This window comes from Homalodisca vitripennis, chromosome 2, assembly GCF_021130785.1.
Source record: "Homalodisca vitripennis isolate AUS2020 chromosome 2, UT_GWSS_2.1, whole genome shotgun sequence".
Lineage (NCBI taxonomy): Eukaryota > Metazoa > Arthropoda > Insecta > Hemiptera > Cicadellidae > Homalodisca > Homalodisca vitripennis.
This window is the reverse complement of record NC_060208.1, coordinates 199839803-199862101: the sequence shown is the minus strand read 5'-3', so window position 1 is coordinate 199862101 and position 22299 is coordinate 199839803. Positions and strand designations below refer to the sequence as shown.

At 33.2% G+C, this 22299-nt stretch overlaps 1 protein-coding gene across 3 annotated transcripts in view; it reads right to left on the bottom strand.

The window, feature by feature from the left end:
- The window catches only part of LOC124355250 (semaphorin-1A-like), a 121118-nt gene that overhangs the window by 3831 nt on the left and 94988 nt on the right, over positions 1-22299 (bottom strand). The window contains exons 9-17 of one of the 3 annotated variants that reach the window (XM_046806293.1): positions 19479-19567; positions 15075-15216; positions 12054-12256; positions 10843-10988; positions 8223-8305; positions 6880-7108; positions 5820-5971; positions 2603-2653; positions 520-573 (exon numbers count right to left, since the gene is read on the bottom strand). In XM_046806293.1, coding sequence (XP_046662249.1) covers positions 520-573; positions 2603-2653; positions 5820-5971; positions 6880-7108; positions 8223-8305; positions 10843-10988; positions 12054-12256; positions 15075-15216; positions 19479-19567 — 1149 coding nt within the window. Of the gene's footprint in view, positions 1-519; positions 574-2602; positions 2654-5542; positions 5753-5819; positions 5972-6879; positions 7109-8222; positions 8306-10842; positions 10989-12053; positions 12257-15074; positions 15217-19478; positions 19568-22299 lie in introns of those variants that run through there. The other 2 variants (XM_046806294.1, XM_046806295.1) reach the window with 2 other exon arrangements.

Below are 22299 nucleotides of genomic sequence, written 5' to 3'. Positions count from 1 at the left end.
AATAGCCTCTTCTTTTTTGGCTACAATTATTGGATTCTAAAACAGTAGTTTTAATAACAGATGTATGTTTTGTACATGTTTTTGATTTCTAGCCACTTCTAAGCACAGGAAAATCCCGCCTATTCAGAATTAAACTCAAATTTTAAAAGAAAGTATGACTAATCTCCACACAATCCCGTCTCAACTTAGAAAAATCCCTCCAATTCCCCTCTGTTTGACACAATACTCAGAATCCCTAAGTGATCAAATGATTCCACCCCGATAAATTGAAGAACTGATTTAGATTTTTCATCCTGAATAGAGAAACAAAGAAACCCAAATGTCTGATTCCAGATCCTTATTCAAATTCAAAAGTTAATAGTGACTGAAAGCTTTGAATACAAAATTGAATTTGAATTATGGATTTGTAATCAATTTGAATTTGGTTTTGTCCTTAGATTAACAATTGAGTTAGGTTATTGAACTTTAACTTTTTACTAACCCTAGTATAATCTAGAATATATGAGGCATAGTACTTACAGTTGGTGCAGGGAGAAGGGTTGCAAGCCGAACACTTAGGACACTTATCCTCATCTGAAATCAAACACCACAATCAGCTATCTGGTCTGATGATGGGCAGTGATTTGCTACATTATGTAACACAACAGTTTCGGATTGTAGAGTCTAGAATCTCACAACAACATTGGCTGCTGATAGATACATTACTTGACTGAGACTTGCAAGAGAAGTCTAGACTGTCATTTATTATATACAGTACAACCCCGATAAGTCGGCCCCCGTTAACCCGGAAGTCCGGCTAACCCGGACCGATTTTCAATTAAAAAATTTAAAATCAGACAAACATATCAATAATAAAAACGTAATATTTTTGAGTGGTATAGTATCCGTCAATCGATATTGCATCAGTATTTGATAGGACTGTACGACAGTGAGTGTGTGACTCATGGCACACGGCGGCCGAGTGGCGGTCATTGTCCCGGATTCTCGGAAACAATAACAGACGCGTATTTTCCCAATTTCTTCATTTGTGTTGTGCGTTTGTTTTTATCTACGCGATGGCAACAAAACGTAAATATGTTGTAGTGACAATGGAAAAGGAACTAGAGGCATTAGACTCCAGTGATGAGTCATGGAGATGCAGTGACCAAACTAAACGAACTAATGCTTTATTTCGAGCGGCAGGCAGAAACATCGCCGGCTGAATTGCTCATGTTGAAGAGACTGCGGGATTGCACAACACGCAAGCGGCATACATTGGCACAACCAAAGCTGACTGAGTTTTTTACCAGGAAATGAACAGTTATAATTATACTGTAAGGATTAATAATCATTAAATGTGCATAGGTTTGATGTTTTTACAATTATAATGGAGTTTATCTGTAAGTATACCGTATTTTATTAATTTTTACCTAATTCTCCGGCTAACCCGGATTTTCGTTAACTCGGATCGGCCGCGGTCCCGATTAATCCGACTTATCGAGGTTCCACTGTACATGCACTTTGTTTATTATAACTGAAAACAAGTTACAATGTATCACACAACTAAACAACTCAACCTAATACATCACACAAATACCATCATGATTACTAGAAATGCCCCTTTAAAGGTGTAGTAAAATGAACCACTGTTTAGGTTTTCATGAGTAACGGAATTACTTTGTCTATTTTACAACTTTAACTAGATAAAGAAGTTCCCGCTCAAATGTTAATAGTACTCATTATCAGTCAGCCCCTTAAAGGCGTAGTAAAATGAACCACTGTTTAGGTTTTCATAAGTAACAGAATTACTTTGTCTATTTTACAACTTTAACTAGATAAAGAAGTTCCCGCTCAAATGTTAATAGTACTCATTATCAGTCAGCCCCTTAAAGCTGCGTAGTAAAATGAACCACTGTTTAGGTTTTCATAAGTAACAGAATTACTTTGTCTATTTTACAACTTTAACTAGATAAAGAAGTTCCCGCTCAAGTTTTATAGTACTCATTATCAGTCTACATTAAAAAGTGTATCACAGACAAATTTTGTGAAAAAAAAATGTCATCAACATCTAACTGTGCTCGCGAGGTTAAGTGGTAGAGAGGACTTTATAGTTCTAACTTTACCTTTAATAATGACATTGTTCATTCCATCTGTTAGAGTAAAGTTTTTAAAGATTCCAAAGACTTATTGACTTTTTAAACTTTCTAAAAAAAAAATCATTAAACCATTGTTAAGTCAATGTTTTATCTTCACTTATTGCTCAAAATTAGAAAATAATTAGTCTTTTCATAAAAAGTCAATTTAAAAGTTTTAAAGTAATTAAAAGTCAAAAGTTTAGGAATGAATAGGAAAACGTGTGTTAAAAAATTACAAAATATATTTTAAATAATATATAAAAATACATGTAAATATTATAATTGTATATACTATTATATATAAAATATGAAAGGAATATACGATTTCGTGACAATGATTAACAAATATTAGTGATTCTGATTGTGTTCACTGTGAAGAGAATTTAGATGATGTCGAGGAAGAATCTGAGTGTGAATCAAACGATAACACTTCTTAATTTTATGGCGATCATGCCCAAACTAAATAACGCAAGTGTCTGAAAACTCACCCATATCCTTGTCGTCTAAGGGCTGTGAGGCTATCGCTGACATGACGTGAGCTGAAACACAAAAATAACATGTTCTATAGATGCAAAATAACTTTAAAAAATACACTAAAACTAGTGCAAAAGAATTTTATATGTCTTGATTAGCAATTGAGATAAGTAAATAAAAGACTCAGGAAGAGTCAACATAAATGATATAATTATGTCATTAACCTATTAACCCTTTTAATGCCAGACATTTTTTCAGTGACCATGCGAAAAATGCCAACCTGTTTTCAAAAAGTACATGCGAAGAATGCCAGGCCCTTTTTCCATAATTTGACAACTATTTTAAAAAAATTTATAACTTTTTTATTTATTGAAGGAAATTATCCATTGAGGTGTTGTTTTTTATGTCATAATATGGAGTGTTTAAAACAAATGAGTATTAAAATTTTTACAAATTTATATAATTTATATTTGTAAAAAACAAAAAATCAAAAAACAAAAACTTAAAAAAAATTTGTTTGAACATATAAAGATACCTTTATTATTAGCCTTAACTAAAAAATAGTTACTGGCAATTGTACTATATTTAATTGTTAACACACACACCGAATTTGAAGAACTTGCCTTGAAAAATAGTGAAGTTACAGCATTTTATCAAAAACCTTGTAAAGTCCACATTTTACAGTAAAATTCAGTAAGACATATTTTGGTCAGTTTCATTCAAAATCACTTTATTTACACGTTTTGTTTAGCCCAATGTATAAAATTGTTTGTTGAAATAATAAAGAAAGTAGTTTACATGAAATTAAAATTAATTATTTACAATATAGGGTACATAATTTAAAATTTTTTAACACTTGTGTTTGCCGAAGCACAAAGTATGAATCCCCCTCTTTTACTCATGGTCAAATCTATTTACAATAATTACAAAACTAATAATAATATAAGCAAACTGAAATAAATAAAAGAAAAGCACGAATAATTCCCATTAAAACATAATCTAGCAACAACGTATTACCACAGCAACCAAAGACGCTCACTGAATGATTGGACGTAAAGGAGGTTGAAAACAGCTGATAACATCATCACATGTTGAGTTTGTATCAATAATAGTAGTGTCTAGATACAGTATGCAATGTTTAGTGGCATTTAGTCAATAATTAAAACTACAATATAACAAAAATCGGACGAGCGCCCCCAGCGCACGTCGGCATTTTTCGTAAAACCTAATGACGTGCGCTCACGGCGCACGTTGGCATTTCTCGAATAAACAGTGACGAGCGCTCGCGGCGCACGTCGGCATTAAAAAGGTTAATACACACACATAGACATACTTATCAACGTTCTTGGTCTTAGAGATCAGTTCTTTAGGGTTAAATAGGCCAATTGTTATTTTCTACACTTTAATTTTTAGCTCACAAATAAATCACACAAATTGTGATAACCTATCTATCTGTATCTACATGAAATGTAATATAAGGTCTTGAGAGAACATGATAGGTGCTATATTTAATTACTAACTCATTCCAAGCAAACTAATATAATAGTTGTACAGTATTTATCTTATCTGTAATGGTTGTTAAACATATCGGGTCACCATGATTTGATTACAATTCTCAAGATGGTGTTGATTTATTTCAAATATAAAAGAAAACTTTTTATGTATAGCTTTATTTAATGCCTAAAAGAACAAATTTCATAATATACAATTTTGCGTCTATAAAGATTTCAAAATTACCTATGGTAAAGTGTATGATAATATCTAAGCCAAACAGTAGACGAATAAAAGGAATAAACAATGTTCAAGAATCCTAGAAATAGTGCCAACAAACCCCAAACAATAAATGTAGAAACTTTTACAAAGAACTAATAATACTTGTAAAACCAGTATATAATTGAATATTACTGAAGCAGAAAACACTACAATATTTTGTAAAAAGAATAATAGGCATTATTGGAATTCAATTGCAGCATGGACAAAAGTTCTGGAAAATGTCAGAAAAACCTTCCAACAGAAGGTAGAATTAATATTTATAAGAAGAATTAATTTGAAGTGTTATCTTATTCATATAATTATATAATGTAGGAGTGTACCACACATTGTGTCACTTCACTGAGGTTACATGAAAAATTTTATAAATCATTTCATTGTCGAGCTTGTACTGAAAAGAAACTTTACACCCGTGACAGGCCAAAGAAAAGTTATATCAGCCTACTGAGTAATAGGCTTTAATAACAAGTTACAAAATTCTATGGCTGGACATACACCATCATAAAACTCGTTTTTGTCTATGTAGAAATAAAGTTTCGCACAAACATTTAAATTCTACAGATGAAATCTTTCTCGAGATATCTTGCCACCTGATACACATACATATTATCATTAATTTGGGTTTCATAGCAGTGTTAATATAATAAACATTTACAAACCAGATTATAAATTTGTACCTGTTGGGGTAGTTAGTCTACATGTGTCAATATGTCCTACTTTGTTTACAAATTTGTTTATCTGCTATTTTCTCGTTGCCATCATGGTTACCAATGTAATTCGCTAACGCTCAGCCAAATCCCATGGAGTGTTGTGCACCATGGTCGAACGCAGTGTTGCCTATAGAATTTAGAAATGTAGCTGCATGCAAAATTTCAAGTTTGTAGGTAAATTTGTTTTTTAAATATAGTCAGACAGGAATGAAATGTTTCCACCCTGTCAAGAGTTTTTACACTCAGGTCAACTAAAGCTAGGTGAAGACATGATTGTGTATCATTACCGGTAGACTTACTGGGAGCAGGACAGGCCTTGTGCTCTCCTCTGGGAATGTTCTGAAGGAAGTGTTTCCACTCAGGTCAACTAAAGCTAGGTGAAGACATGATTGTGTATCATTACCGGTAGACTTACTGGGAGCAGGACAGGCCTTGTGCTCTCCTCTGGGAATGTTCTGAAGGAAGTGTTTCCACTCAGGTCAACTAAAGCTAGGTGAAGACATGATTGTGTATCATTACCGGTAGACTTACTGGGAGCAGGACAGGCCTTGTGCTCTCCTCTGGGATTGTTCTGGAGGAAGTGTTTCCACTCAGGTCAACTAAAGCTATGTGAAGACATGATTGTGTATCATTACCGGTAGACTTACTGGGAGCAGGACAGGCCTTGTGCTCTCCTCTGGGAATGTTCTGGAGGAAGTGTTTCCACTCAGGTCAACTAAAGCTATGTGAAGACATGATTGTGTATCATTACCGGTAGACTTACTGGGAGCAGGACAGGCCTTGTGCTCTCCTCTGGGAATGTTCTGCAGGAAGTGTTTCTTCTTGTTGCTCTCGCTGTGAGCCACACACTGGCGTTCCCTCGTGTCCCAGGCACAGTACGGGTCCTGCAGTCCGATACAGTCACTGCAACAGTTCAGACTACTTCACGACTGTACAGCGGTGGGTGGGGCCAGAGCCACCATCTTTGTATGAACACATTTTTGTGCTCAGTATGTGTTCATCTGCGGTAGACAGTGACCCTCTTACCCTATGACACTCCTTTGTTTCACCTTTGTTTTGATGATAGAAAGATTGTGAAGATTTGAAAAACCCCTCAGTGATACAATTAATCAGCACACTATGTTTTGAGACATGCCATCTGATCTCCTTCCTCAGGTGAATAACTAACCAAACACATAACTACAATCTAGTTTAAAATAAACAATTCATTCCATAGCGTTGTGACACACATGTGAAAAAGAAATCACAAAGTAATTGAACTTTACCACCATCTTTGTGGCATCTGTGAAAAAGTATCCTAGTGAGGCACTGATTTCAGAAATGGTCAAATCCATATTCATAATGAGCATCACAATGGTAGGTGCAGCTGTGAACTGGTGAAGAAAATTGATGATTTTGTCAAAATCATCATTTTATGTTTACAGAACATTTTCCCCAAATTAAACAGAGTTTGCAGAAAAATTATTGTGTTACAATTATAATTGTGAGCTCAACACTGAAATGAAGTTGCAACTTGTTCAGTAATTGATTGTTGCCTGGTCAACCACAACATTTATAATTTTGTGTTGCAATCAGTATGTAATTGTGCAGTATGGAACTGTCAAGAAAAACTGAATTTATTCTGAACAATGGTGTCTATGTACCAATTGGGAAGCAATGAATCAATACGGTTAAAACTCATCACAATCTTTAACCTGAAACTATATAAACTTCAAAATTCCAACTTGGGGAGCTGAATATCGATACAATAATAACTATTTGTGATTAATTATTTGTAAATAACAATGTTTCTGCCATTTTCAAATATTCACCTGCAATTGGTTATCTTGAAGGTGGCACATCGCTGCAGGGGAATGGTGATGACAATGTCGTCAGAGACCACCAGCAGCTTGTCTTCCTGCCCGGGAACCCTGGCGATGGAGAGACTGCGGACTGTGTCTCCGTTACGCAACACTTGCAGTTCTTCCACAACCACACTGCGCACCTGCGGCTCCCCATCAGGGTTGGCGACATTGATTGCCTTCAGTATCCTTCCGTCATCTACACACCACTTTTAAGATCAGTACCTTCCCAAATTCTTAGAGCATTAATCGAGAACAAAATATTAGTCTGCAATTCTAAAGTACACATCTTTTTCTCCAAAAGTTATCATTTTCTAGCACCTATACGTTACGATAAATTGCCTCACATAAAATCTTATGAATACAATGAGTATTAAATCAAATAATAAAAATAAATATAACATTTTTTAAAGATTTTAATGCGTGTAATTAAAAACAAAACTGATTAAAACTTCCAAATAGCCTTATTACCATCGATTTTCATAACTTTTCTCATTTTTTGTTGGTTAATAGTATTTAATTAGTTATTTTTTTATCACATTGGAATATATTTTACTTGTTTAATTATGCATACACACATTTTAGTTATTGTTCATAGGAATTTTTAAACAGGAATTAACTGCATACAAGGGTTGCTGGAAAAGTAAAATAAGATTTCCAATCGCAACCAAACTTTAGTCTCATTTAAAGTACTCTCCATTTGACACGATACACTTGCAAAAGATCCTCCCATGTCAAAAAACAAGTTGCAAAGTCCGGCTTTGAGATCTGCCTTGGTATGTCCATATCTTTTTGTGGGTTCCCATTGATTAAGGCCGACCAGAATGCAGATCTCTTTCGAATGAATCCCAGCCATTTTTATAACGGAACCAGAAATTCATGGAAGTTGCCGATATAGCTTTCCTTCAAAAGGCTTTCTGGATCATTTGCATCGTCTCCGCACAGATTTTCCCACATTTGAAACAAATATTGATGCAAAATCGCTATCTTCGTGTTCCGTCACTTTTGAGGAAAAAATCCGATTGAGCCTACAGAAACACACACAACACTGTCTGATACACTTCGGACCTATTAAAGGTATGAGTTTTTCTTGGAACAAGCAGGAGGGTATAGAAATGTATCTGATAACAGTAGCTACTGCAGATAAGGAGTTTTCATTGAATATCGGATATTTTCTGGATAGCCCTCTTATTAGTAAAATACGAGTGAATTATAAATATTAATTAGGTTCCCTTTAAATTATTTTAAATATAACTCAGAGACTATTACTATAAAATCAATTTCGTGTATTTTAATCCACAACTTGGACGCACCTGTGCCAACAAACATTACGTCGTAAACTTCTCCGCTAACAGCCTGCACCTGGGGGTCCACCGCGATCGCAGAGAACCTGTACCTGTACACAACATTACACAGTACAGTCAGTTTTAAAAATTACTCTTAACATTAACAGACAACAACATTTAACATATCTTATTAGAATATTCAGATGTAGGTAAAATAGCCAGTCTCAACCCCAATGTATGCTAATGTTTCCAACCTCGGTTACAATTCCCAGCATCCATTAACTAATTCGAAATCCTGAATTAACTCCTCTCTAGCCCACCACTATTGACTTTCATTATGAATTTACATAAGCTTCCTGTAATTTTATTCCTTTTAACCACGGCCATTATATCAAGTGATGTGCCAAAAATCCTACGCTAAAACGTATGAGTTTTGTAAACAATTCATAACTAGGTTATTTTTTAAGTTCTCAAGCTAATTCTTTTTTGTTTTACCTCTTATTAAATTTAGGTTACATAAATATGAACAAAATAATATCCTGATAATTACATTTTTTTCATATTTACGTTTATATACAATAAATAACAATTTTAAAATTTCAAGTTTGTTGATTAAAACCAATACAGCCAAACAAATATTTCACACACAAATATCTATTCATTTTATGTTAAATTTCATTCTTAATTTAAGGACACAAAAATTATAGGCCTACTTTATTTACAAGTTGAGTAACATCAATTTTTGTAAGGACGTGTCATTTTTCCTTTTTGATGTTTCTGTGCAAGTAAATGTTACACGAGCTTTGAAAAATTCATAGTACTTAACATAAAACATTTTTACTTAACCAAATTTATTTCTGGTAAAATAATTAAAACTGTTTATAGAGTATATTAAAAAAAAACCTTTTAACACAATATTTACATCACTAGAAATGTTTTTATAAATGTTAAGATAGCTATCACTCAAGTTGTCATCACTGCCCATATCCATGCCACTTGCAACTAAGTTACTAATTTGTGTGCTTTCGATTATGGGAGACATTGAATGATTCCTTTTATTCATTTTAAAATCAAATAAATAACTAACTAAAATTTAACCACTGTATCTGTTTTAACCTAAAAACATGAAGCAAGGTATAATATTCACAACGTAGTGAAGTACAGCTGTCTGCAACAATCAGGCAGCAGTCAGCTGAGATGAATTGCAATTTCTCAATCACAGACTGACAATATACAAAGTCAAAGCTTTATGTACTAATATATTTTGTTGCAATACATCTTTGTACACAAGTCTGTGGAATTTCAAAGCATTTGATAAAAAAGTGGCCAGTAAAATAATAAAAAATGCCAGTCCGCACCAGCACTATACGGATGTCGGAAATTGACACCATTTTTATGATGTTCATATAATACGGAAATTAGGTTTAAAAGGGTTTTAAGGTTTTAGAAAGATACAACCTCGTCCATTATTGATAAATGTTCCATTGCATTTTTAGGAGTAATAAAATTTGTCAAAAAACTCTTCACAAGCGGTTTGATACATTTTTGCAGGTAGTTTATAACCAGAGATATTCAGCGATTTTGATTTTACCAAGCATGATGATCCACATGAGGTAGTTTCCAAATAACGAAATGAAATGAAATTTATTTTATTATAATTGTAACAAGTACAGAACATAAAGAAAACTCTATCTGTCCCAAAAGTTTGCATGTAAGCTTACTTTAAAATATTTATTTTAGTTTGATACACTTATAGGTATTAATCCCTAAGTAATCATTATTTTAATAATTTCCAATAACCGAAACTTTAACAATCATTTGTAGGTATTCTTTTCTTGTTTGTTAAACATCTTTTTAATTTCAAATAAAACAATAATTTATCAATTTTTTTATTTTCAAATAAATAAATACAAAATATTGGATTGTTTGGTTTAAAACTAATAAAGAAGAACATGGACGATGTTTATAATAATCGTAAATGGTACAACCTAAACACATATCTCAATGCCAGCTGACTTGTCGATGACATCAACAACTGTAACCTGACTTGTCGATGACATCAACAACTGTAACCTGACTTGTCGATGACATCAACAACTGTAACCTGACTTGTCGATGACATCAACAACTGTAACCTGACTTGTCGATGACATCAACCACTGTAACCTAACTTGTCGATGACATCAACAACTGTAACCTGACTTGTCGATGACATCAACAACTGTAACCTGACTTGTCGATGACATCAACAACTGTAACCTGACTTGTCGATGACATCAACAACTGCAACCTGACTTGTGTCCAAGGTTGATGTCATATAAAAGTTTATGTATCTATTAAATTTATTGATTTGAATTTAATATCCATTGCATACTATTATTTGATAGGTAGTTTAATGTGCTACAAAGTCGTAAAGCTAGTTGAATAATTTAAACAAGATATTACACCAGATTTTTGCTCATCTATTTAGAATATCACAGACGTACTGAATATGTGAAAATACTAACGAAGCATAAAGAAGTGGATGTAACCTTAAAAGGGCTAAACGGAAAATATATATATATAATGAGTGATCTCACTTTGCAACAAAACACATAATGGTAACATTCAGTTTACCAGCCCGCCACGAGTGTGACATGATACTCACTGTGAACTGAGGCGGACCAGCAGAGGCATGCTGAAGAACGGCGGGACGGCTCTGTCCATGAGTGAGTGAGACTTAATGAAGTAGACGGAGACGTCGGGCAGTGTGCGACTGTCGTTGACGCATTGTCCTGGCCTGGGCTCTGGCACCTGTAGAACAGCACAAAGTGTTGTTACTTGACATTCCTCTTACTTACACCCACCTGCCTCATGTTTAGGCTCTGAGGTTGACAACAGTCAACTGTCAGGTTATTGTCAGTTAAAATATAGATAAAATATTGGCATTGAGTGGATACTAGAAAATAAAAAAAATCTTCCATTTTATTAAGATATTCTATCTCTAATGAAGACCCAATGCTCTGTTACCTTTTTACTGTTTTTACTCTTCTAATAGCTTTACACTCATTTATAAATTTAGGAGGTAATGCTTTCTTTATTTTTCAAAAACAAAACAAATTCTTACTAACAGAATATTAATGTATCCTCATGGGATAGTATCGAAAACAAAACAAATAGTAATCTAATAAGTCTTGCTGTTTATTTCACTGAAAACATTCTGCTCCTTAATTTAGAAAAAACTAATTGTATGATGTTCCAAACAAAAACCTGTAAAATTAATGAGCCACCAATTAGCACAGGTGAGTTTAAAATATCCTAAGTAGAAGATGTACATTTTTTGGGATCAATTGTGGACAAAAGTCTTAACTGGGACAATCATGTTGATAAAGTTCTTTGAAAATTATCCTCCGGTTGATATGCAAAAGGATGATATGCAAAAAGTTGATATGCAATTAAAATATCTGTGTGATTATAAAACTTTAAAAATGATTTATTTTACTTACATAAACTCCATAATTAGTTTTGGCATATCTTTATATAGAGCAACAACTTCCAGATATCTTAATTCAATTCTGAAAGTACCAAAAAGGCAATAAGAATTATATTGAACCTAAAGCCACAAACCTCAGTAAAGGAAAAATTTGCGGAACTAGAGATTCTTACTTAAAATATCATAAATACATGGTCATAATTTGTAAGTTTTTGACACCATTCAATTGTATTCATGCAATACAGTATGAATAATGAATATTTTTATTTAATTTGAATAGTCTTTAAACCTTTTCAAAATTTGCTGATTTCTGTTGGAGGATAGGGATATTCTAATTCTACCGAATGTGCAAGGTGACAGGTATGTAACTATCTGCCTGGACATACCTTGGAGGGAGGCACCCTCAACCAGTTGGCATTCATTGTGGCCTGCTCCTTGAACTCCCCCTCGAAGGTACCCATGAGGGCTGACATGCTGAAGGCACAGATGGCTGAGCCTCCGATGGAGTTGACCGGTGTCGTGAACACACCGTAGACCAGCTCGGCTCTCGTGGAGCCGTACGTTCCGCTCACCACCTCACTTGTTGACTCTACACAACCAACATTCAGACCATAAGTCTCCACATACTCTGAAGAAACCATTTGTAATAAGGAAATGTAATAGGTTTTCTGACTTTACAAATAATCTATCTAGGAGAGTCTTGCTAGATTGCATCTCTTTTGATTGTTACAGTAAAAAATATTTGTTACACTAAGGATCTATTATTACTTAATTTACACGTGAAAAATACCACAGTGGTGACCTGTTATAACAAATTTATGTAAAGCTTCATTGTTAATATTTGACCGTTTGTTTTGTTTTACATACGAGGGCTGTTTTTTTTTTCAAGTTCCGATAGGCCATAAATAATAAACACATTGAGATAAAAAGATGATTTTATTACCAAAAGATTCGTAATTTCTTACTTATTTTTCTACGTAGTCACCAAAAATGTTGAGGCACTTGTCGTAGCGAGAGACAAGCTTTCCTATACCCTCCTCGAAGAAGTCTGCCGCCAGTGAGCTCAGGTAGACCCTTACAGTTGCTTGAAGCTCTTCGTTGTCAGCGAAGCGTCGTCCACCTAACCACGCCTTCATTTCTCGAAAGAGGTGATAGTCACTGGGCGCCAAGTCAGGACTATACGGCGGATGGTCGAAAAACTTCCCATTTGAACTTTTGCAGAAGTTGTTTTGTGACATTGGCACTATGCGGTCGTGCATTATCGTGGATCAGGACCACGCCGGATGACAGCATTCCTCTCCGTTTGTTTTGTATTGCTCTCCGGAGGCGATGTAGAGTCTCACAGTATGATTCCTTTGTTATCGTTGTTCCCTGTTGCATGAACTCAACCAGAAGCACACCTTTTTGGTCCCAAAACACTGTAGCCATTGTTTTCCTTTTGGTCAAAGTCTGCTTGAATTTTTTGGGCTTGCTAGGGGAGTGAGTGTGCATCCATTGCTTTGATTGTTCCTTGGTTTCTGGATTTTCATACAGGACCCAAGTTTCATCCCCAGTAACAATAGACTTTAAAAAACTGTCTTTCTCGTTGTCATATCGCGTCAGAAAAGTTAGGGCTGACGCCATTCGCTTCGTTTTGTGATCCTCACTCAACATTTTGGGTACCCAACGGGCACACAATTTTCGGTACCCTAGCTCGGTGGTCACAATCTTGTACAAGGAAGACCTTGAAATGGCTGGAAATTCGGTAGAAAGTTCATCAATTGTAAACCTCCGTTTCTCCCGGATCGCTTGGTCAACTCGTTCAACCAAACTTGCAGTAGCGACCGACTTGCGTCCTTGACCGCCTTCGTCATGGACGTCTGTTCGACCTTCAGCAAATAGCCTACACCATTTTCTTATCGCGCTATCACTCATACAGTGTTCACCATACACAACACTCATTCTGCGATGGATTTCAGCAGCACTACATCCTTCAGCTTGAAGGAAACGAATCACACTTCGCAACTCACAACTGGCGGGAGAATTGATCGTAGCGGCCATCTTTACTCGCCCGTAGCTCGGCTACGACTGATGGATTGGAGCCGGCAACGGCGTTGGTTTGTAGTGGGGGAGCGGCGCAATTGCACAACACGCAGCCCCGCCTCCCGCCACTACGCTGGTTATTTGGAGAAACAAACGGAACTTGAAAAAAAAAAACAGCCCTCGTATTAAACAACTGGCATAGCTTGACTTTTTTATGTAAAACATATTTTGTTGTTACACTTAGTTTGGAGTGCAAGTTCATCACCACATCTTTTTAGTTTTAAGCTTCTGTGTATGTAGAACCTTATATCTTAGGGTTTTTTGACACCCGAGAAAGAGGGTAGATTTCAATTGGCCTAACACAGTGTTATATTTTTGTAAGATATAACGATAACAAATATCTGAAACACTATTACCCTTTCAGGAATGACAGGAACTATCTCAATAACCAAATGCATGGAAAAATCCTGTGTAATTGTTAGTATTGTTATTACTTTTTTTTTGTTATGTTTATTGCTTTACAGTGTTCATATATTTATTGTGTTTGGTACGTAGAGATTATTCTGCAATGTATTTCTTCCGTTATCAATTATAATACAATTAATGGTGTTGCCTCGAATGTGTGTTTGGGCATAGTAAATCCTTGGGTTTTCTTTATTTTTGTCTTGAAGCATTTACAAATATTCTTTGCCATATTGCATCACCAAACTGTTATCACTATTCCCTAATTTCCTTCTTTATTTTCTGAAACAAAGAAGTAATGATGTTTGTTATGATCTTTAGCATATTAAGATAGTTGTTTGATCCGGATTCATCAAAAATTGTACACTAAACCTCTTTATTCCTATTATTCATTGATTTACTGCACCCAACTCCCAGTATTCCAGATAACTTACTGATTTCTATGTCAGTCATCAACCTGCAAGCACAACTCTACATATTGTGTCTGAATTTATACCAGATACTAGAAATTGACGGAGGAAGTTTGTAATGACACATCACTGTCTTTTAAATGAGAAACACTTTTGTACTGCAGTTTTTACTATAAGTGTATTATTATTAAGTATATTTTTTCACTGCAGAGTACTATCCTTAAAATGTATTATTAACCTTACAACGGCTTCAGCAGTATTTTAATCAGTTTAAAACAGTGTAACACAGCAATGCGATTATCTTAGCTAAAATTTTCCATGACCAAAAAAATGACTAAAAAGTTCAAATTTGTTCACAATAAGATTTATTGTGATTAAACAAAATAGTTGCAACCACTGAACAGAGAAAAAAACTTGCAACCCTTATCTGGAAAAAAATTGTATACTACGAAAGCTCTGGGACGGTTGGATTCCCCATTTTACAACTGCATGTACAATTGATATAACACTTACGTATCTCGTCGAAGTAGAAGGGGTACTCTCCTGGGATTGAGCAGTTCAGGCGGGACTTGAGGAAGGATGTCCACCGGTCTCCGAACTGGTGAGGGCCTCCCTTATCCTTCTTGCACACCCGGGCCACCCTCGAGTATATCACCTGTGACAGACAGTACAGTCAGTGATACACAAACACACGGCTGAGACATATCTGGGAACCTACTTGGTGTTCAACTCAAGCTATATCGGAGGATATAGTTCGTTATCTATCAAAAAACATGATAACTTTTGTAGTACTCTAACCGAAAGTTATTACTTCTACTGGGAAAAAGAAAAGTTAGTGTTAGCAAATTAGAAGTGCGACTGAAGGACCAGGTAGTCACCTCGCACGCACGCACTCGCACACTCACAAGCGCACAACCCAGCAACTGCCATCTTCTGTCTCGGATTATTCAGTAACATCTTAAGCCTCAAGATTGAGCAAAGCTCTGTGACAATATTAGTGTATTATACATTATTTGCTATCATTTTTCTTTTTATGACGTCCAAAGTCTAAATATACTAATCTCTTTAGGATAAAACTATAAACAACCAAAATCTGGGTTTGGTTGTGGAGGTAAATAATAGGGTGAAATTACGTCCGATCCTAATCTCCTGCATTTGTGTGTAGCATGTGTGTGTTGTAGAACTACCTGGACCTCATCCGTAACCACTATTTACTAATACTATACTTCAATTCTTATGTTAATTGGCTATTTAAAATTACAATGTACTTTGCATACTTTCTGAAAAAATATGAGTTCAAATCCAGTGATAATATTTGTGTTGCTGTAAACCAAAAACTACGACGAGACCCACCGTATTTTGCACTTAAAGAACCTTGTTTGAGTATATGAGTAGGTAGCAATTCTGGACACTGATTCTGACTTGTATATAATGTCATTCTTTAACTTCGTAAACCACAAAAGATTATGGGTAGGCTATTCAGTTCATGTTCATTCCTTTTAAATATATTATAGTATTGGTAGATGATGATTTGTATAAATAAAAAAACTTAACCCATTTAAAATTTTTACCAAAACCAAAACACAAATAATCCACTTTTTCATAACATAAAAATTGAATGAACAACCAATACAGCAAAGGTTTACACACACCACATAGAAAAGCAATTCCTCGGACGATGCAGGTAGCTGTAGCTGCAACCAGAGTCAGTTTTGATGCTAGGTAAAGGTGACACATTCACAGCTTAATATACTATGTAAAACAAACAACGATGGCAAAGGCAGACTGATTATTTCTTTGAAAATGCTCTTTACAAAATAAAAAAAGTAAAAAATTGTGTTAATGCATGAAAGGGGTAACTGATTTGACCGGCTACATGCTATTTGAATAAATTTATTGTATTTGATAAAAAGCATTTAGGTATATTTTAACTTTAATAAAAAAACTAGTAATCATTCAAAATTTCATTAATTACAATACAATGCAATTTTCAGTACAAGTATATTAACACTTTTATCTGAGCATTTATTTCATCAACAAATAAACTATAATCTGATGATTTAGTAACAATTCATTATTATGTGTATTTTGTCAATAAATGGAATTATTTGTTCTCTCTTAAATTTTTTTCTTAATATTTAAAATTTACTCTAAACCATTAAAAAAAGTTTGGCTTCTAAACCACGAAAAATATTGACCTATTCCATATTTCAACATAGCTCATAATACTCAATTAAATAGGAAAAATCACAGGAAATGTTCTAAAAAGTGTATAACTGATAGTATATTAAAAATGTACAAATTTTGAAATAATTCACATATTTTTTCACGTTAAAACTTATAATTTAAACAGGAAAATAAATGTGTTGTATAGTTTGGAGTCAATGTCCGCATCAGTACGCGCTGCATTCTCTCACTGGTTTAAAATTTACAATTTACAATTGCTAATATCTTTTACTTTTTTCTGGTTACATTCATTCGTACACAATTTTTGTATGAAACCGAGATCCAATGTAAAGTGGAAATATTTGTTTAAAAACGATACATACAACTCTCATCTAGCAATGAGCACTTTTGTGAACATTTCCTGAAAATGTCACTCAAGTAAATGTTTTTAAGTCGTATTTGAATATTTGGAAGACATCATTATAAAGATAGTTTGACAATAAATTAAAAATTCTATCAAAAGACAGAACACGGTTAAAAACTTGTTTCAGGATAGACTGATAATCTTATTTTATGAAGTTTTTTAAATATCACTAAAATTGAAAGCAAATGATCAGATGTTAAAACATTTACATTAATCAATGATAAATATAATTTTCTCGACAAATATCAATAGCACACATGTTGGATCGTTCTTTGTGGGAAGTGTGTAAACAAAAATTAACATAGATAACAACCAAGACATTTTAGAAATTGAATGAATTACAAACGAGAAAGAAAGGAACTGAACACAAACACACAAATGGAGGAACTGACTTCAACATCAAAATATCAATCCATCAAGAGCTCGCACGTCGGAGGCGTTGCGATACAATACTCATACGACGATCCAGAACCACATCACATTCCAGATAGAGAGAGAGAGAGAGATAGAGACGACAAGACAAGACATCTGTCGATCAGTGACATTTATGACACCAATCAAGCACAAGAGACCAGGGGCACATGACACACAACAGTACACTTGCTGATACAGGGTAGATACAGACTAACCTCCTTGTGATCCTCTGACCAGCTTAAAATATTATCCACTGTGAATATCAGTTCTGTTCTGTTCATATTTCTATGTAGACAGTTGTATGACACTTTATAAATGTAGATTACCAGTACTATACCATATATATATTTCATTATAGTTGCATCACGACAATGTTACAATTAAAGTAGCTTAAAATTTCAGAAAAATGTCTACGTTTTAATGTAATTGCCTAATGCAGTAAATTTAGAAACAGATTACGAAAAGTCCGCAATCCTGGTTATATAAATTATTTAACAATAGCATAGAGAAAAATAAAACTGATGTATATGTCTGAGTCAACAGTACCTACATTTTGTCTTGCTAAAAATTTAAAAATTTGAGGGTATGTCCCTTAAAGTCAAGAGGGGCTAACCTCCTTTGCTTTATGATATATCTTTGGAACTACCAAGTATTTGGGTACAAATCTAAGTCATTTTGGTAATCTTCATTTGTTTCTTAAATGTTGAAGATGATGTTAGAGTTTGTTAATACCTTAAAAATTCATAGATTCAATTTTAACACTTGGAAAACAGAAAATTATAAGAACCAATTATTGGTGTTTCAAGCACTTTTATGATACAAAATACAGGATACTTCCTCCATTTATTCTTTTAAGTATTTTGATATGATTATAACATCTTGCAATCAATTAAAACACTCAGTCTTATACAATTTAAATATATCAAATAAATATACAAATAAGTAGCATTTATACCAACCAAACAAAATGGAAGTTTATGCAATTGGTACATTGGTTGAGTTTATTAGTAAAATAAACTCATATATCCAAGAAATAGTAAAAATATTAGAACGTAAATTTCTTGAAATCTATTGTTTTAATTGATTGTTTACATTTAATTGAGAAATCATTAATTTAGTTTTTCATAGATTCTTTCTTAGTTATAAAATAAAATATGAAATATTTTATTTTTATAAGTAAGAACTTAAACAAAACTAAATGAAATTATATCTTGGGGAGTTCTTACATGAGGTAAAAAGTTTATTTTGAATACATTGTACGGTTATGTTACATAATATTATTGTCCACATAGGGAGAGAGACTGGCTAAGTCAGTGTGCTTGTGTATCATTAAACATTAAAACTGTCTAAGACACTGTCATTAATGTAAACTGCTGACTTGTGGAAGAGAGTGTGTTGAATTCTACATGAATGCATTTTTATACAATAATAAAGGCGAGGATATACTGTACAAAAATCCTCATTAAGTGTATATTTATCATATAAAATGACACATAACAATTTTTTTAATTAATCTTTTATATATATATTCGTCTTACATAATTAATACAAACATCCAAAGATTGTGTCTGTTTGCATTAGGTATCATATTTAGTTCTGTTAAAAAAAAAAATGGAAAACAAGACTTAAATTGAGAATTAATATGTGGAATATTTCAGAGAATCTATGTATATACAGTAATTTATTATTTAAAGCATACGTCAAATATATATATATATATATATATATATATGTGTGTGTATGAATTTCATATATAGCCTATAGATAATAATAATTAAATACGTTTGACATATTACATATAATTTTGTTTTAAGAAAGATTAGAAATACATTTTTCCACTATGAAGAAATATTTTACAACCCATTTTTAAACACTTTAATGCCTCTTATAATATAAAATAATGTTTGCCTCACCTTCCCACAATTCATGTACTCCACCGCTGCCTCTCGGAAGAAGAAGAGGACATAGTCGCTGTACACCATTGAACTCACGAAATTAGGGTCTGAAACAGCAAGAGATTATATTTAATCAAATTTTCCAGTAAAAGGTATAAGAATGTGCTCAAACACATACATAGATTTTAAGAGAGTGACCATTGTTCCTGTAAAAGGCACTTTTTTGCCCTTTTTATGAAAGTTGAATTAAGAAACAATACATGTATAGGTCATCCTCTATAATTAATTAAATCAGGCTAAGAATGAATAGAAGTCCACCTACAGTAAAAACATAAATGGATTTTTTTTATAAGATTTTAAATAGCTTATAACACCTGAAAATGGCTTAATTTTAAAATGAACACTTTATCCACTGCATTATCATTTCCATCTCATTAATTAAGATCTTTAAGTGATGTACAACTTAACCTACAATAAGAATTTAGGACTTGGTTTGAACTTCACCTGAATTCAAGTTTATTAAATAGCTGATATTTGAATTAAGAAGTGTAAAGACAGAATCACACTCCAATTAAAATACTTTATGGATTGCAGTGTTCCTTATAGAGTTTTTGGCTGGTAACACGCATATATTCTTGGCAATTAATAAACCAACTAAGAATAAATGTAGAACTTGTTCATACATTTCCCTCAAATGTTAAACATTAATGAACATAAACAAAAATTTTATGTTAAGTTTTCATTTTAAAATAGTAAAATAAATTTTCATTTCCTCATAATAATGTTTTTGTCTAAACATAAACATGTTCTATACTTATATAGAACAAAACAAATGTGTAGACTTAACTTTTCATAAAATCCTTTTGGATTGCCCAGTAATGTAATCGTGCAGACTGACAATCAAACACAATTTTCTCTTTTGCCCGTTACTCTCTTATTTTGCTTATGCACATCAAATAACAAAATTATTCATTTTCCCAAACAGACACATTGTTTAACCTGAAAACCAATCATAGTGTTTCTTGGTAAAAGATGACACTATTTATCTACCAATTTTTCTCCTGTTATCTTTACAAGTGCTTATTCTGAAGATATCTGTAGAGGTGTGCACGAAACTGACGCCTGTCTCAATCAGACAAATCTATTCTAATGCCCTTATCTAAAACTGTAACTGTAGTACAATATTTATAAGCGAAATGTGCAATACGCTTCTGCAACAGCAACAATTTGGAAAATGTATTAATATAATAAGCTCTCCCTCCACATTAATAACTCGTGTTCACATTGTATTAACAAATTTTATAAAAGCTCATTAGTTTGACTATTATATGATCAAAAAGATTAAGGTTTTTATTTGTGTCTTAGTTTTTCAGCAGAAGCGATAACATTTCTACTTTTTTGTTCACAAATAACAGTATGTATTGACTACAAATTTTAACTATAGAAATCTTAATGGTAGAAATTACGATGGTTTGCCTGTGCTGTAGAAGTGTTTGTTGATGATTTGAGTGATCTGAGCTAGAAAAAGTACCGATCAGAAATTCCCTTAGGCCTCAGTGAGGACTTCAGTAGCACCCCACAATTCTGGCGGAAAACGAAAAATATTCCTTGAGGTAATACTTAAATTCAAGCTCAGAAATTAAGTTTATAAAGTAATGAAGATAATTGCTGTTTGTATACAACACTTTCTTTTCACCTGAAAGGGATGGGGATTTGTATGGTATAATACAAAAGTAGCGCTTTACCTTGTTTTGTATTGATTCTTCTTTTTATATTTGATTAGAATTCCTACGATGGCAGAGTAAGACTAGAAAGTGGATGAGCCTCTCTTTTAACCTGTTGATGAGTACTGACGGGTCTACTAGAGTAAGAAAAACTATCATTAATGGACTCCAGAGAGTAAAGAACATGTAATAGTTATATTCATTCCAAATGTATTGAAATATTATAACACCATCTTTATTATTTGCCTTATACACCTTATTTGCACCATCTAGGCATTAAAATTCACAATTATTGCACTCATAATAAATTAGTTCCTTTCTTTCATGCTCACACCTAAAAGAAGGATTTTTTATTGCATGTGCTTGTATACGATCACTTTAGTCATAGTCATAGTCAAACTACTTTATTCTGTAATATGTACAAGGTACAAAGAATAGCGTCACTACAATGAAACTAAATACTAATATTAATTTTAAAATATAAGTAAAAAAAATACAATCGTAACATCTCAACAATTTATCTTCAATTCTTCTTTAAATGAATTAATTGGTTTTTGTATTGAAATATTCCTCAAAAGAATATAGAGACAAATTAGTTAAATAATCTTTGACTTCTTTTTTAAATTTTAACAGATTTGTTTCCATTATAAATTTTGTTGGTAAATTATGTAGATATCTAACACCTCTGTAATATGTTTTCTTTTTGTAAAATTCAAGATTGTGTTGATCGATATGTCTATTAAAACGGGTATTATATGTATGTTTATTGGTTTGTAGTATCGGATCAAAAAATTGTTTTACATAAATTATTGATTCAAATATGTATAAACCATATACTGTCAGAATTCCAAGTTCAGAAAAAATATGTTTAACAGAATCTGTATATCTTAAATTTGTCATTATTCTCAAAGATTTTTTTTGTAGGACCAAAAGCCTATCTAAATTACTTATTGTTGTTGCTCCATAAATGCTTATTCCGTAAGCTAAATGTGAATGGATCAAAGAGAAATATATTAATTTAAGTGTATGTAAATTACTAATTTTTGCCATTTGTCGCAATGCATATAGACCAGTAGACATCTTCTTAGTAACATGATCTACATGTTTATCCCAAG